Here is a 14137-nt window from a genome sequence, read left to right as displayed (position 1 = left end):
CTCTGCGCAGCAGTGTGCTCATGTGTGCAATGGGATAATATTCCCATATGTTTAATCCCACATGTGAGGATTAAACAGCACCATGCACACCGAGAGTTTAGCAAGGGTCTGGATCCGCTACGGATAGATACGTAGCAGTCCCTCCCTTCACAGGCTTCCAGACCTCCGTTTCCTGGGCGCGGGCAGGGCCTGGAGGATGACTGTGCTCCGGGAGCGCAGGCCGAGCAGGCTCCTACAGGGGGCACGCAGCTGGGCCGCAGGAGCCGCGCAGGGTGTCAGAGGGAGGAGAAAGCCAGCGGAGTTGGGAGCTGCGCTTGCCCGGGGGGTGAGGGTGTCCGCAACGGACTCCGCCCCACAACTGAGGCTCAGCTGGCCCCGCCCCGGGCTGGCACAGCCGAGTTCGGGGCCGCAGCTGGGCGCCAAGGAATCCGGGTGAGCTCCATAGGGAAGAGAAACATCCGTGGGTCCCGGCGATGCTTCACTCCGCAAGGCTGCGAAGTTTCTTCCGGAACCCTCTCGGATTTGGGGGTCGGGGAATCACCAAAGACGAGGCACGTCTCAGGCAACCACCCCTGGTCCCGGCCATTGACACTTCCCTCTCCTACAAGGGCATGCGGCCCCTTCTACCCCGCCCCCATCTTTCTCCTCCAAGTGGCCGCCAGAGCATCACAAAACGCTAAGCCTACTCCAAACTCGCCTAAGGCCGGTTCCAGCCGCGCCGGCCTCAGCTCTCCTTGGGGCTTTTGCATTTGCCGACCCCTCTCAATGGGAGATTCCTTCTTCAAGCTACTGCCCCGCCTCACCCTTCAGGTCTCAACCCATAAGTCGCCTCCGCCGAGAGGCCTAGCTTGACCGCTCCCCCCAAAATGGGCTCCAACTGTGCTTCCCGCCCCCGTCTTGTTACTTTTCCCCTTAGAAGCATTCAGCTCTACCCGAATTCGTATTTCTTAGCGTGCTGGTCTTGTTCAACGCCGCCGAATGAATTAATTTAAGGAAGCTGGACTAAAATCAGGGATGCCAGTTCTGTTTAGCCTTTCTGCTGGACCTCGGCCAAATCACTAACCCCCTTTGAGCCTCAGTATCTCATCGGTAAAGAAGGATGTTGGCCCATTGGTGACAATGGAGCATCCCTCAGGTAACGCTTAGAGCAGTTTCTCCCAGTCCATTGTGGGTTTAGGGATTCAGCCAGCATCTAGAGTGCGGCAAACTTGGTCAACTTTGACCATGGCCAAAGGGGAATTCTGCCAAGTATAGGAACCGGCTCTGGCCTGGGCGCTCGCTTCCCAGTTGCCTGGTCGGCTGTTGGCTGCTTTCTGCATTCATGCCAGAGGCAACGGCAGAGGTTGGTAGGAAATACAGGCCGGGTCTTAGACACCTATGTGACATTTGGCAAGTCACATATCCTCTCTGTGCCTCGGTTTTCTCACTTGAAACAGATTAATAAGAGTGCCTGCGTCATAGGGAGAAGACTAAAAGAGGTGAAGGTGTCTTAATTCCGGGTCCAGAGTGGCGCACAGAAAATGGTGTTCCGCCCTTCCTGACACTTTCCAAGAGCAAGAACACTCTCCTCCGCTTCCACTCTGCTCATCCCTCCGGCCTCAGGGACCTCCCCTCACCCACACACACCCTCGGAGGACTGGAGCGTGAGGACTTCCAATCGCGCTGCGGGGAGCAGAGCCGGCCAGCAAAGAGCGCTCAGGTCACCATCCTGCCTCTACGCTCGGCGCTCTCATAGCGCGCTCCCCTTCTCACCCGGAGTTCTCACCGCGCGCTGCCTTTGGAGTCACCCATAGTTTCCTCTGCACCAGCCCGAAAATGTTCCCATTCCTCGGACCAGGGAACTGAGATTTAGGGGCGCCAGATGGTGGCACCCAGCAACGGCTGTCTGAGTTGGAAGCTCTGTTTCACTCTCACTAGCTGTGTGATCTTGTCTGGGTCATTCAACTCTCTATGCTTCAGTCTACGAAACGGGTCACAATGGCACGTGCCCACCTGGTAGTGAGGATTCGTTGGGATAACCCGCGTGGACAACTTAGATTCTAAGTGTTGTGATCCGTATGCAAGCGCGCATATATGTCAGCTGCAGTCACCGCAGGCGGAACAACTGTGATGACCTCACCATCATCACCAAACTGGGGACGCAAGTGATGGTACAGCCCGTGGAGAACCCTTTCCCTTCTACTCTTTCAGGACCTGCCAGGGGTCATAACTGTGTCCATTTAACAGAGATGGAACCTGAGTCTTGGAAGACTCGCGAGGTGGGCGGCCCCACCCAAAGTCTCAGCCTACCTCACACATTCCCTTTTAGTCGATGTGGCCGTTTCTCCGGTGGAGAAGCCCCTGCTGCCACCGGGGGGCCACGAGAGTCATCAGAGACGAAACGGGGGTTATCTTTTTAAAAGCAGCATCGTCAGAGAAACAGCGACTCAAAGTACCAGAGTCCAGCCCGCCCTTGGGGCAACTCATCTAAGGGGCAACAAAGAGGCAGGGCTCCGCAGGGGGTTATGGGAAGCGCCAGGCGGGGGAAGCAAGGAGTGGTCTCGCAAAGGGGAGGCTTTGGGGTCTCTCAGATCCTCCTCCCGCTCCCTAAACTCCGCAAACTCTGGCTGCAGCGCCCGGTGGGCGCACACACGCACTGTCCGGCTGCGCCCTGTGCATCATCAAAATCTGCACCCAGCTGGTGAAGGAGAAAGCAACTCCTGAGTTCCCACAGCAGCGGACTTGGATCCCACCACTGTCTCCTCGCCTGTAAAATGTGCAACAAAGGCTGCCACGTAGGGTCGGGGACCCTTCCTTCCATCTGCCCCTAATCAGGCCCCAAATTGAGGGCGGGCTTTTGAATTCGCTTTTAACTACCCACCCCCCACTCCTCCCCCCCACCACACACACATAAAGGCCGATCTTTATTGCACCCCGCTGGTGCGCTGGCCCCTGCGAGCCTGGCATTAGGGGCAGAGATTCATCCTAAGGGGGAAACCTAGATTTGAGCCCCATGTCTGAGTCAATGGCCGGCCTTGACTCTTTGGGAGTTTCCAGGGAGGTACAGACATAACCCTCCGGCCTTTGAAATTGATCTAAGTGCAGAACTCACAACCAATGTTAATTGCTGTCAGTGCCAAGCATCTCACAGAGCATTTCATCTTATTCCCTTAACAATAGAAGAAATTCTGACGATTCCACACTTTATATGGAAAAAGTGAGGCTCAGTGAAGTTAAGGAACTTGCCCAAAGTCACACAGTAAGTACCAAAACCAAAATTTGTAAGTAGATGATCTGACTCCAGGCCGGCGACTCGACACTCACCCTAACCAGGGTCTGCGACTGCTTCTTGAAGTACCACCTTCTCTGTCCAGGGGAGGTGGGATGGGCATTCCAGATCTCTGGCCTTGGTCGGTGGAGAATGAGCAGGGTGTTGGGTCTGATCAAGGCATTCTGAAACCCTCTGACTAGGTGGGAGAAGGTGGGTGTACAGGACGAGGTGGGGCCGGAGGGGGTCCCAGAGGTGGGGACCCAGGAGGAGAAAGGAGAGCTGAAGTCACCGGCTGTTCTTGGAGGGAGGCTCCCAGCGTTCCCTCAGGCGATTCTCCAGGCCTTCCAGTAAAAGGTCTGTGTTCGGGGATTGACCCCACGTGCGTGGAGCCAGACCCCGCGCTTACCCTCTGGTGTCAGCACAGCAGAGCACCCAGCACTCTCACGCCTTGCGCTCTGAGCTGAGCTTCTCACTTGCTGTATTGAGCTTCCGCCGCTCAGGGCTTTGCTCCTCCTCCCTGGAGTCCCTGAGTCTGAAAGCCTCTCAATACAGCACCTCCTTGGTTCTCTCGCCCATCTATGTCTATCTCTGGGGTCTCCCTCCCCCTTTCTCCCAATATTATATGTGTCTGTGTCACCAGAACCCCTGTAGAGATGTTAGAGAGTGGCCTTGAGTGTATATGGTTGCCTCTATAACTAGGGCTTGTGGGTGTTGGATGTGAGTGTTGATTGTGGGTGTTGGGTGTGTGTTGGTTTTGTGTCTAGCATGTGTTGGTTGTGCGTGGCTGGGTGTGTTGGTGATATGTGTTGATTTATGTGTTGTGTTTGTATTTGTCAGCCTTGTGTGTATGTGCTAGGTATGTGTGGTGGGTGATGTGTGTTGATTTGTTTGTGTGTACCGTGTGTGTTGGTGTCTGCATATGGGTTATACATATGTGTTGCACGTGTGTGTCATGTGTGTCTGTTTCGGTGTGTGTTGGTATGTCGTGTGGATGACGTGTGTTGGTCGTGTGCGTGTGCGCACTTGAGGATCTACTCGTCACGCAGGGAGCCAAGGCCAACGTCCAGCACCGGAACTACAGTGAGCAGGCGCTGGGAGAGCTGGCTGTGAGCTGATGGCCGCGGGAGGGCGCTGTGGGGGAGGCAGGCGAGGTGGAGGCAGGGTCCCCTTAGGCCTGGGAAGGGGGCGGAGTGCGCGGCAGGCGTGGGAGCTGTTGAGTGGAGCGGAAAAAATTCCACAAGTCTGGAGTGGGGGCCTGGGAGTGCTCTGGAGAGTGGGCACTTGGTGGTGGCACTTGGGGGTCGGGGGCTTCCCAGGGCGTCCGGCGTCGGGGCCTGGGGACTGTTCCACTGTGGGGCGATGCGAGCTGCTGGGAGGGCGGGACGGAACCTTGGAGGCCGTGCGGCCTCGGGGGCCCGGCCAGGCCGGCGCCAGCCGCAGAGTTGAAAGGCGGCCGCGGCCTCTCCTCGCCGCTTCCTATTGCGCCCCCGAGGGCTCTAGGCGGGGCGCAGGCCTGGACCGGGCTGGGCTCACCTCCCGGCCTTGGGTCACTAAGGAGGGCGCAGCCGCAGGATTCGCACTCGGGGCCCCTTCCTCACCAGTAACTGTCCTCACTGGGCCTCCTGCTCAATCTGGGCCTTCAGTCCCGGGTTCAGCGATCCGAGAAACTAACCTTAAAATAAGGAGCTCTTAGCGCGAGGTCTTCAGCCCCACCCCAGCCTCCCGGTCCCCAACTGCCCGCGCCCTGCGGACCTATGCTCAAAGCTCGAGGCGCTCCAGGTCCCTTGCCACCAGGTAACCTCGTTTCTGCCCCGCTTCCACGCCACAGACTGCTTTGGTCTTGACTGCGTGGTCAGAAGCTGAATTTGTAAAATGAGGCTTCCGTCTCCTCCCCAACAAAACGAAAACGCTTTCACAGCGTGCAGGGCCGGTGAGACGCCCCTCTCATTCCTCGAGGGACAGTGCCTGTTCGTGGTTAGAGCGCAAGGAGTTAAATTCAGAACTAGTTCCCAGATTCTGCGCTCCGTTTTCCAGCGCGACGCGCACTTCGCGGGAGAGCTGCTCAGGTACCAGGTGACCCTCAACCAAAGGAGATGGGCAATGGGGGAAAAGTCGGATCCTCGAGTGGAATCCGGGTTGGAATTCCTGCTATGTCCTTCATTAACTGTGTAACCTTGGGAAAACCACATCACCTCTCTGAGCCGCACTCCTTTGCGCTATAAAAATCTCCTAGGTTTGGTGGGAGTCAGCGTGAGCGGGAACTCCCGGCACACAGTAGGCTGTAAGTGCAGACTGCTCCATCACTACCTCCCAGCGCGGAAGGTGGCCCGCCTCTCCGCCTGGTAGATCCCACGTTTCTTGCCAGAGAAGGAAATTGGTCCTAAAGGAACAGGCCCAGGAAGCCCCTGCCCACTCCGCCCTCGATTGATAAACCAGGGAACCGAGTTCGAAGGACCGGGATGGATGAGAAGCAGTGCCGGGAGCGCAGCCGCGATTTCCGGCCGGACCCGGCTGACTGTGGCTCTGGGTTTTCTCCCCACACCAGCGCGCCGCTCCGATCCAGCAAACAATTATCGAGCACCTTCTGTGTGCACACCCTGTTCAGAGAGGGAATGCGGAAACAAGGGGGCGGGGGGGCAAAGAACGGGCTAGACGGACAGAAACAAAAATGGGGAGATTCGGAGGCCCAGAAGTGGAAGGAAGCCCCTATCCAAGGCCAGCAGCCAGAGGCGGAGGCGCGCGCGGGCCGGGGTCCCAGGGCGGCGGGGCCCTCGCACCCTGGCTGCGGCGCAGGGAGGGGGCGGGGAGGCGTGCCCGCCTCGCCTGCAGCTACCGCCTCGCTGGAGCCGCGACGCGTCTGCAGAGCGCGAGCCGTTGCTCATTACGGCAATTATGTTGCTCTAAATTTGCCTCTACCCTAAATTGCCAAACTCCAAGGAGCCAGGAGGCCCTGAAGCCGGGGCCGGGGGAGACATCCGATTCTGCCCTGCCATTTCCCTATCACGGACGCGCGGAAAAAACTTCAGTGCTGCGGGCGCGCAGAAAGCCAAGAAAAGTCAGATGCACCCGGTATTCCCTGGGTGCCCTCCCGCGCGGGGGCTTGTCGACACTTCCGCCAAATCCTGGGGTGTAGGGGGAAGAGTCCAAGGCCCATTTCACAGACGAGAAAACGGCGGTGCAGAGAGATGATGTGATCTTTCATAGTAAGTGGAGGGCTTGATCCACATTGAACCACACTGGTTCTCTGACTTCAAGTTCAATACTAACCCCATGACAAGGACGTCTCTACCGTGTTCCAGAAAAGAACCTAGATTTGCCAGAGCCGGGCGTCCTGCGCGCAGTCATTCGAGGGTTACTTAATTTATAGAGAAAAGAAAAAAACGCGGCGAGGCACTTCAGCACTAAAGCACCTTTAGAGAGCTGCGTGGTGTGGAAGTCTGAGACCTTGCTATGCATAGCTCCCCTTTCGGGGGCAAAAAGGCCCAGACCCGGGCTCTGGTGCTTTTCTAGAAGTTCCCAGGCTGAGGGCAACAACTCCGGGGCTTCCCAAGAGCGAAACTCCCCCCCCCCCCCCCCCCACAGCAAGCTTTTCTTTCTTAAGGAGCGGGGTTGTAACAAGTTTATAACGCAGCTCCAGCCAGGGAAGACAGAACCTTTGGCCGAGCTGCAGAGGCTGGAGGATCTGAAGCCCAGGATGCCCCGGAATATGCCCGGCGCCCGTGCAGAACCTGCCCAGGGCGCGTTCCCGCAACCCTGGTCTCGCTGGGAATTCCTAGGCCGACCTCAGGGTCCTGGGGCTAGAAACCGCGCGCTGCGCTTGGGACTCTGCTTTTAACGTCTCCATCTGTGGAGCTGTTCACCCCTGCCCAAGTCCGACGCAGGTACCCAGGTTTCGAACCATCTTGAGTCTACTGACCTTCCCCTTAACGGCTTAATGCAGACTGTCCGGCGCTATCCTGCGTGGAGTTTGGAGGAGCGGCCCACCGCGGGACAGAGGCTGAAGGAGGAGAGGGATGCGCAGGTCTGCCGCCACCCGAACGCGAAAGAGAACAGAGCGGTGCCTGGAGCTTAACAGGCTTTATTTACCAGGTGGTAATCTTCTGCATTCAGCGTCCTTGAAGAATTCCCCGGAAAGCTAAACTTGGCGCGTGTTCAAATATACTCTCCTGGAAGACTGATCTTAAGAAAAACCGAGTTTGTGAGGGTTTGGAAACAGGGCTCCTGCAGAGGACTTTCCAGGCGAGAGCGGAAGGTGGCCCTGGGTTTTCTGTAAACTTTGTTAGGTTGTGTTGTTTTTAGCGGCCAGAATAGGGGGTGAGAAGGTTCTTATATTCTGGCAGCTCGAAATTAGTTCCACAAACCGCGTCTACACTGGGGGTAATTTAGAGAGGCAACGCAATGACTTCCATCCCCCACCTGGCCTCCCGTGGGAAAAACAGATTTGCGGAGGTGGGAATTGTCTGGATTAGCTGTCCATAGTCATCAAACCATTTGGGCGATTTGCTTTGTTTTCATAGACAGGTTAAAAGGAGAGAAAGAAAGCAAGAGTTGCTTATAGGTTGCCAGAGTAAGTGTCGATTTCAGCTTAAAGTGAATTGGAAAATTGAGCCTAATTATCCTAGGTAATTGCTTCAACTCTCCACTTGACTTTCCTAATGCAGATCTGTCCTGTGTGTTCAAAAAGACACCCCCCTCTATCCCTGCATACCCTGTTATCACCTTTCAAAGTTACTGGCGTAAAACTACCATCAAACTGAAAAGCAACTGTACACATAAAGAGATAGCAAGAAGCAAAATTAAAATAAAAGACTCAATCAGTAAAGAGATAATTTTTGTAGCTTAAAATTAATTTATTTAACAAATATAGCTATAATATAAATGATAATAAAATTTCAAATATACAGTATATTACATAGTACACACAATCCCTTCCAAAGGGATGTTTGAGAGCCACACAAATGTACTGTTAAATAGAAAGAGTTTTTTTTTTTTTTTTTAATTTTACAATTGTGTTTCTGGTACTGGTAAGAGAGAGGTCCCTTCAACCTACCTCTGCAACGCATCTGTGTTTTCCCTGCCCCCCAGAGCAAATGTTTTGTTGTTGAACTTCTCTTAAATTTTCCAATGGAAGAAGCTAGGATTCATCTCCCTGGCTTGCTCGTCTCTTTTTTTTTTTTTTTTGATTGTTCTCATTTCCAAAATCGTCAGACACCTATTTCTCTGCGCTTTTCTTGCCTGGTGTCAGGACAGGGAAAAGCTATGCAGGAGACACGGCCTCTAGTTCTGTTCAACTGCCAATTCTGCTGGGGACCTTAGATAAATCTCTTAACCTCTCTGCCCTCAGTTTCCCCATCTTTAACTCGAGAGTGTAGATCTAAATGCTAGAAGAGTACTAAGGGACTCTTCCAACCACTTTTGGGCAGGGGTCAGACTTCGGAGAGTGAACTCAGGGGAGCAAAGAGGTGAAACTGGAGCAGTGTGGGGGTGAAAGGGAAGGCGGCTGGCGGTGCCGAACAGGGGAGCACGTCGGGGGTACAGCACCAGGGCTGGAGGAATCGGCTGGCCCACAGGTGGGCGACCGTGGGACCCTCTATGTCAGGTGGTACATGCTGTAGCCCACATGGGCCGTGTAGAGTCCCACGGGAGCCACAGGCAGCGCAGCGCGCTGGAACGGGCCAGAGGCACCGTAGAGCGAGGCACCCGCCGCGGCCGCTACAGCTGCGGGGCCACCGAGAGGGAAGGAGAGGCCGAAGGCAGCCGGTGGCAGCATGGGCTTGGCGGCCATCTTCAGCTTCTCCAGCTCTGCCTCTTGTAGTCTCTTTGCCTTGGCGCGGCGGTTCTGGAACCATATCTTCACCTGCGTCTCAGTGAGGCTGAGCGAGCTGGAGAACTCCGCGCGCTCGGCGATGGACAGGTACTGCTTCTGGCGGAACTTGCGCTCCAGCGCCAGCAGCTGCGCGGTGGTGAAGGGCGTCCGCGGCTTACGGTTCGTCTTGTGTTTGCGGAGGGTGCAGGCTGGGGGGCTCAGCCGCCCTGAGGGCCGAAAGAAAAAAACAGCAAGGGGTTAAGAGAGAAGCGTTGGAGCATAATCAGCCCAAGAAGTAGTAATAATAGCCAAACAATACCAGATATTGAGTGTCGCCAAGTGCCTCGGTGCCGGACATTGTGCAAGGCACTTGAAATATATTTTCTCCAATTTCTATTGCAACCCCGCAGGGGAGAAGTTCCTGTCTACTTTTTGCAAATGAAGAAACTAAGATTCCAGGAGAAAAATACCCATGTTGAAGCCTCGATGTCCACATCTTAGGCCTAAACAGCTGGGAAGATGTGGAGTCACCTTTGTGCTGCCTGGTGGCTTAGGAAGGCCTTCATGGCGGGCCTCCTCCCAGGGCCACCCAGAGGAAAGGTGGATGTTAATACAGTTGACCAAACATGCAGAAAGAGGCCCTGCGCCCAGCCCAAGGGCACATTTAGTTTTACGTGTTGGCCAAACATTTATCAGTGCCCACGGAGTGCTTCAGTGCGGGGCTAGGCCGTTTTGTGGCATAGAATCCAAATCAAATTCTACACTTTCCCCGGAACACTTCGCTCCTACGGGATTCTAGGAGTAGTTCCCGCACACCAGAGGTGGAGCAGCGCAGATCATCATGGAAGGTGCACTGTGGCCAGCTCTCTTAGAAATAGAAAGTGTCATCTGGAGCGGAGAACGAGGGGCTGCTTTATTCTAATGGGCTTTTTCTTTAGATTGTCTCAGTCCTCTGTTGGATCGCGTTCACCCTTGGCGCCAGGGCCCTCTGGCCCCACTCAAACGTGTGTGTGTGTGTGTGTGTGTGTGTGTGTGTGTGTGTGTGTGTGTGTTGGTGTTGTTGGGGTGGGGGAGTGTTGAGATCGCCTCTCCCCTCCACCTGTGTCATAGTCAGCAGACACCGACATGCCCAGCTGTCTTTGTCTTTTGGCTTCAAAATAAACCTCAAGGGTGGACAGTGAAGAAGCATCAGAGTGCAGGACTAGTGCAGGTCGGGGATGGGGTCCGCTGGGGACTGCCCCCGGATAAAATGTGGAACAAATTATTCCCAACACAGCCGGGATCGCTTTGACTTTGGGGTCTTGGGGCCCAAGGCCCTAAGCGTTGGAAAGGACACTTTGCCTATGCAGCAGCTTTCCTGGCAGAAAGTGAATTCAAACCGAAGATGTTTCACCACGCGGGTTTTGCCTAAGTATGCATTTTTTCACACTTCTCTAAAAAACAACAACTATAAACAGAAAAAAAAAAAAAGAAAACACAACGATCCTTTGGACTTTCAGACCACCAGGATGTGAGTCAAACGAAATCTCGTGTTAATACCCCGCTTCTTCCCCGCTGGAGGCCACCGGGAGTCCGGGAAGCGCTTGGCCCCCAACTAGCTTTCCGCCGGGCCGCCCGAGGGGCGGGCGCCGAGAGAAACGTCACTCCCTTCAGCGGCGACAACCCAGAGCGGGGCCACCTTCTCCGGCCATTAGGCTTAGGGAGGGACTGGCCTTTCAAAGACGTTTAATCCCCAGATAAAAATCATTCCTCAGCATCACGCCATTGAAATCTGGCTGCTATTATGCCGAGCAAAATAATCGGAGGAAACGAGGAAAACTTGGGAATTTCCCGTGCTCCTGAAATATCTCCGAGCGTGTTCTCTGAGTAGAGCAGCCAGGGGGCCGTGAGGCCTTGGAGCGAACCGCCTTGGGCACCTGGAATCCACTTTAATGGCTCAGTCCTAGACTTTTGGGAGCTTCCGATAGGATTAGAGGGGGCGCCTTCCCCTAATTGACTTGGTGCCCCGCCTCCTCCACTGGAACCTGAATGTCCCCACCCCTGAATCATCCATCCGCCCAAAGCACCAACTATCTGCCTCAAACTCAAAGGGCATGAGGAGATAGAATTCTGTAGGAGCTTCGGAACCTCTAGGCAAAGAGGTACTTGAAAGGGAAGAGGGGCTAGGGGACACCAGCTCCTACTGCGAGAAAGTGAAACTCCGGGTGCGGGGAAGATGTCCGCACCACACACATTCATCCGCTGGGCTGAAGCCGGTGAAACAGAGTTTGGGATCAGATGAGGAATCATGGACCCCCGGGGTCGTTTGGTGGGGGCAGGAGGACAGGGTGCCCAGACATCGGTGTCCTATCCGTTAACTCCCACCCGCAGCGTCTCCGGGCCAAGGCGAGAAGGTCTGGAACCTTCTTCCTGGGTGGGAGTGGAGGGAGGCGCAAGACCCGGCCTTGCAGCCCACGGCTCCCTAGGACTGGCTGCAGGTACGCAGGCGCCGGAGGCCAGCAGGAGGCCTCGGGTCCCACACCCCGCCCGGCCCCCTCCCTCGGCGCTTGGGTTCTGGCTACTCACTGGCCGGCGGCGGGGAGAAGCGGGGGCTCTGCATCCACGGGGTCCTCTCGGGCTTCTCGGGGCTCTCGGCTTTGACGAGCGCATCTTCTGGCAGCTTGAGGAGTCCCCCCACCGAGAAATGGCCGAGCGGCCGCGGTGAAGAGGGCGCGTCCGGGGCGCCCTGCGACCCCGGCGGGACGCCCAGTGGTTGCGCCGAGCCACCCGCCGCCTGCACGCCCTCGGAGGGCGCCAGGGCGCTCTCCTTGGCTCCCGGCTTCCTGTGGTCGGCCATGAGCGCCTCCACGCTGAAGGGCAGGAGCGAAGGGGACACTTTGGGCTTGGCCCCCTCCTCGTCCGCGCCCATGGCGGCTGCGGTGGCCGCGGCGGCGCTGGGAGCCTGGCCCGCGCCTCCCCCCGCCGGCTTGCCGAAGGCGGAGTCCTCCACTTTGACACCGAGTGGCAAAGAAGTCATGTCAACAGCCGGGGCCATGCAGAGCCGGGCCCCCCCTCCTGCCGCAGCACTGGCCAGCCGCCGGGCATGGGCTCCGGGCGGGCTGGGAGCGCGGCCGGCCTCTGGGAGCGCCCGGGGCCCTGGCCGGGCGGACCCTCCCGCGCGCTCCTCCCGCCCCTCCCCAGCAGGCCAGCTCCGGCGTGCTGGGCCTGGCCCGGGGTCGCCGCCGCCGCCGCGCAGGCCGAGTTCCCGGGAGCACTCGCCGGCTCCGGGCCCTGCCGCGGCTCCCCGGAGAACTTGCTAATAAGGCGAGGCCAGCACGGCGGCGGCCAATCAGCGCGCGAGGGGGCGGGCCCGGAGCGATCCATTGGGCCGCGCTCCTGGGAACTCGCCCGGAGGCGCGCTGGGCCTGGGGGCACGCAGGGCAGGGCCCAGGCGGCGGAGGGCAGGGGAGGAGAGGGGGTGCCGAGGAAACTTTCCTCTGCGCTGAAGCCTAGGAGGCCCTCTCTGCGGGAGTCCCCCTGGGTCTCTTATCTTTCTGTGTTCCCGGGGGATTTTCCCTTGTTCTCGCTCCTTCTCTTCTGCCCTCCTCTCCTCCCCTCCCCTCCTCAGTCCTCTTTTCCGCTCCTCTTCCCGCCCCCCCCCCGTCCTTGTTTCTCTCCTCTACTGCTGCTTTTACCTTTCTCTTTAGTCTGTGGCTGGATTTCCCTGTGCCCCTCTCCACTATCTGACCCCCCCTCTTCTACCACAATAATTTGAGTTGAGGTCATTTCTTACGCATTCCTTTTATATATTTTTTAAAAATACGCATGGCTATTTATCCTAGAAGAAAGACATACTATTAACTTCTTTTCAAGAAACGAAACAAAACCAAACCTTCATTTTCTTCCTGTTCTCAAATCTTCTAAACTTTACCTCGAGGTAAAAGTGGGCCTTTGTCTCTAACTCAGAGCTGAAGTAAACCTTGCGGGAAGAAGCTAGCTTCCTGTGGTGCCAAGGATGTGAGAATACGTAAGATTATCTAGAATCTGCAGTCGGTTTTCATACACGATGTGTATTGCCCCCCCCCCCCACCCGACCCTCACTGTGAACTTCTGTGCCAAGGGTCGCAACACCTATAGCGCCCGGGCGGGGAAAGGAGCTGCCAGATCCTTTTGATATAGAACTTACTGAAATAAAACCAACAGAATCGTCAGTGAAACACTGATCTGGCCTTAACGTGACCTCAAACAACGCGTCCGCGGAAACAATGACATGTCCCTATCTGTGGGTCGCTGATCCTGGAGGCGAGAGGCACATTTAGGGGAGGGGGCCGGGAAAAGAGGAAAGTTCCTGGAGGTGGACTCTGGTGTGGGACTTGAGAACTTTTATTTTGCCAATTTCGGAGAAAACGTCATTTAATGTTCGCTGTTAATAATAATAAAAACAGAAAAAATGAGTTGGGGTCAGGGGAGATGCAAGATCTGCTTGAAGCGGGGTCGGGGCTTGGCCATTTTCTGCGCCTGTCGCTTTATGGCGTCTCCTCCCGCGGCCCAGGCCAGTGGCTCTCAGGGAGTGAGCGGAGGTGATTGGCGGCTCACTCGGCCCTGCCATTGATGACTGCGGGGTTCTAATCTCCAGGAAACACAAGGGGCTGCCGTGGCCATTTAGGGGTAATTATCCGAGCGCGGAGGGACAGCGAATTCCCTCGACTTTTAAATGGGCGCAATAAAAGCTGTAGATTAGGGGCGTCCAGATTAGGGAAAATGAATTAGAGCGGGAATTTTATTACGCGGAAGACGTCCGGGGTCTGGCGGCAGGGGTCGGGCTGCGGACGCCGGAGCGATTGGTAGCTTCCCATCTGTCCACAGGCCGCCGAGATATGCTGAGGCCTGGGGAAGTTCGCGAATACCTGCATCTGAATTTTACGCGCATCTCCAGGTTTCTAACGGACCCAAGACTGCAACTCAGGCACTGGGCACTGGTTGGGGCTTCTAGCTCAGGTTGGGCCGCTGGACGCGCGGTGCACCGGGGCCTCCGGAGGTTTGCCCGAGAGGGTACAAGGATAGAAGAGCTTAGGACCCAATTTTGAAGCTTAGCTCGCTGA

The 14137-nt window shown here is 56.4% G+C and overlaps 1 protein-coding gene across 1 annotated transcript; it reads right to left on the bottom strand.

The window, feature by feature from the left end:
* Positions 1-8079: 8079 nt before the first annotated feature.
* Positions 8080-12328, bottom strand: MSX1 (msh homeobox 1). The gene is made up of 2 exons (XM_032135857.2): positions 11622-12328; positions 8080-9283 (listed from the first exon to the last, which is right to left on the bottom strand). Exons 1-2 carry the CDS (start codon positions 12088-12090, stop codon positions 8841-8843), a joined length of 912 nt encoding a protein of 303 aa, XP_031991748.1. The 5' UTR covers positions 12091-12328; the 3' UTR covers positions 8080-8840.
* Positions 12329-14137: the final 1809 nt, after the last annotated feature.

This window comes from Hylobates moloch, unplaced genomic scaffold (assembly GCF_009828535.3).
Source record: "Hylobates moloch isolate HMO894 unplaced genomic scaffold, HMol_V3 SCAFFOLD_17, whole genome shotgun sequence".
In the NCBI taxonomy this organism is placed as follows: domain Eukaryota; kingdom Metazoa; phylum Chordata; class Mammalia; order Primates; family Hylobatidae; genus Hylobates; species Hylobates moloch.
This window is presented reverse-complemented; position numbering and strand designations above follow the sequence as displayed.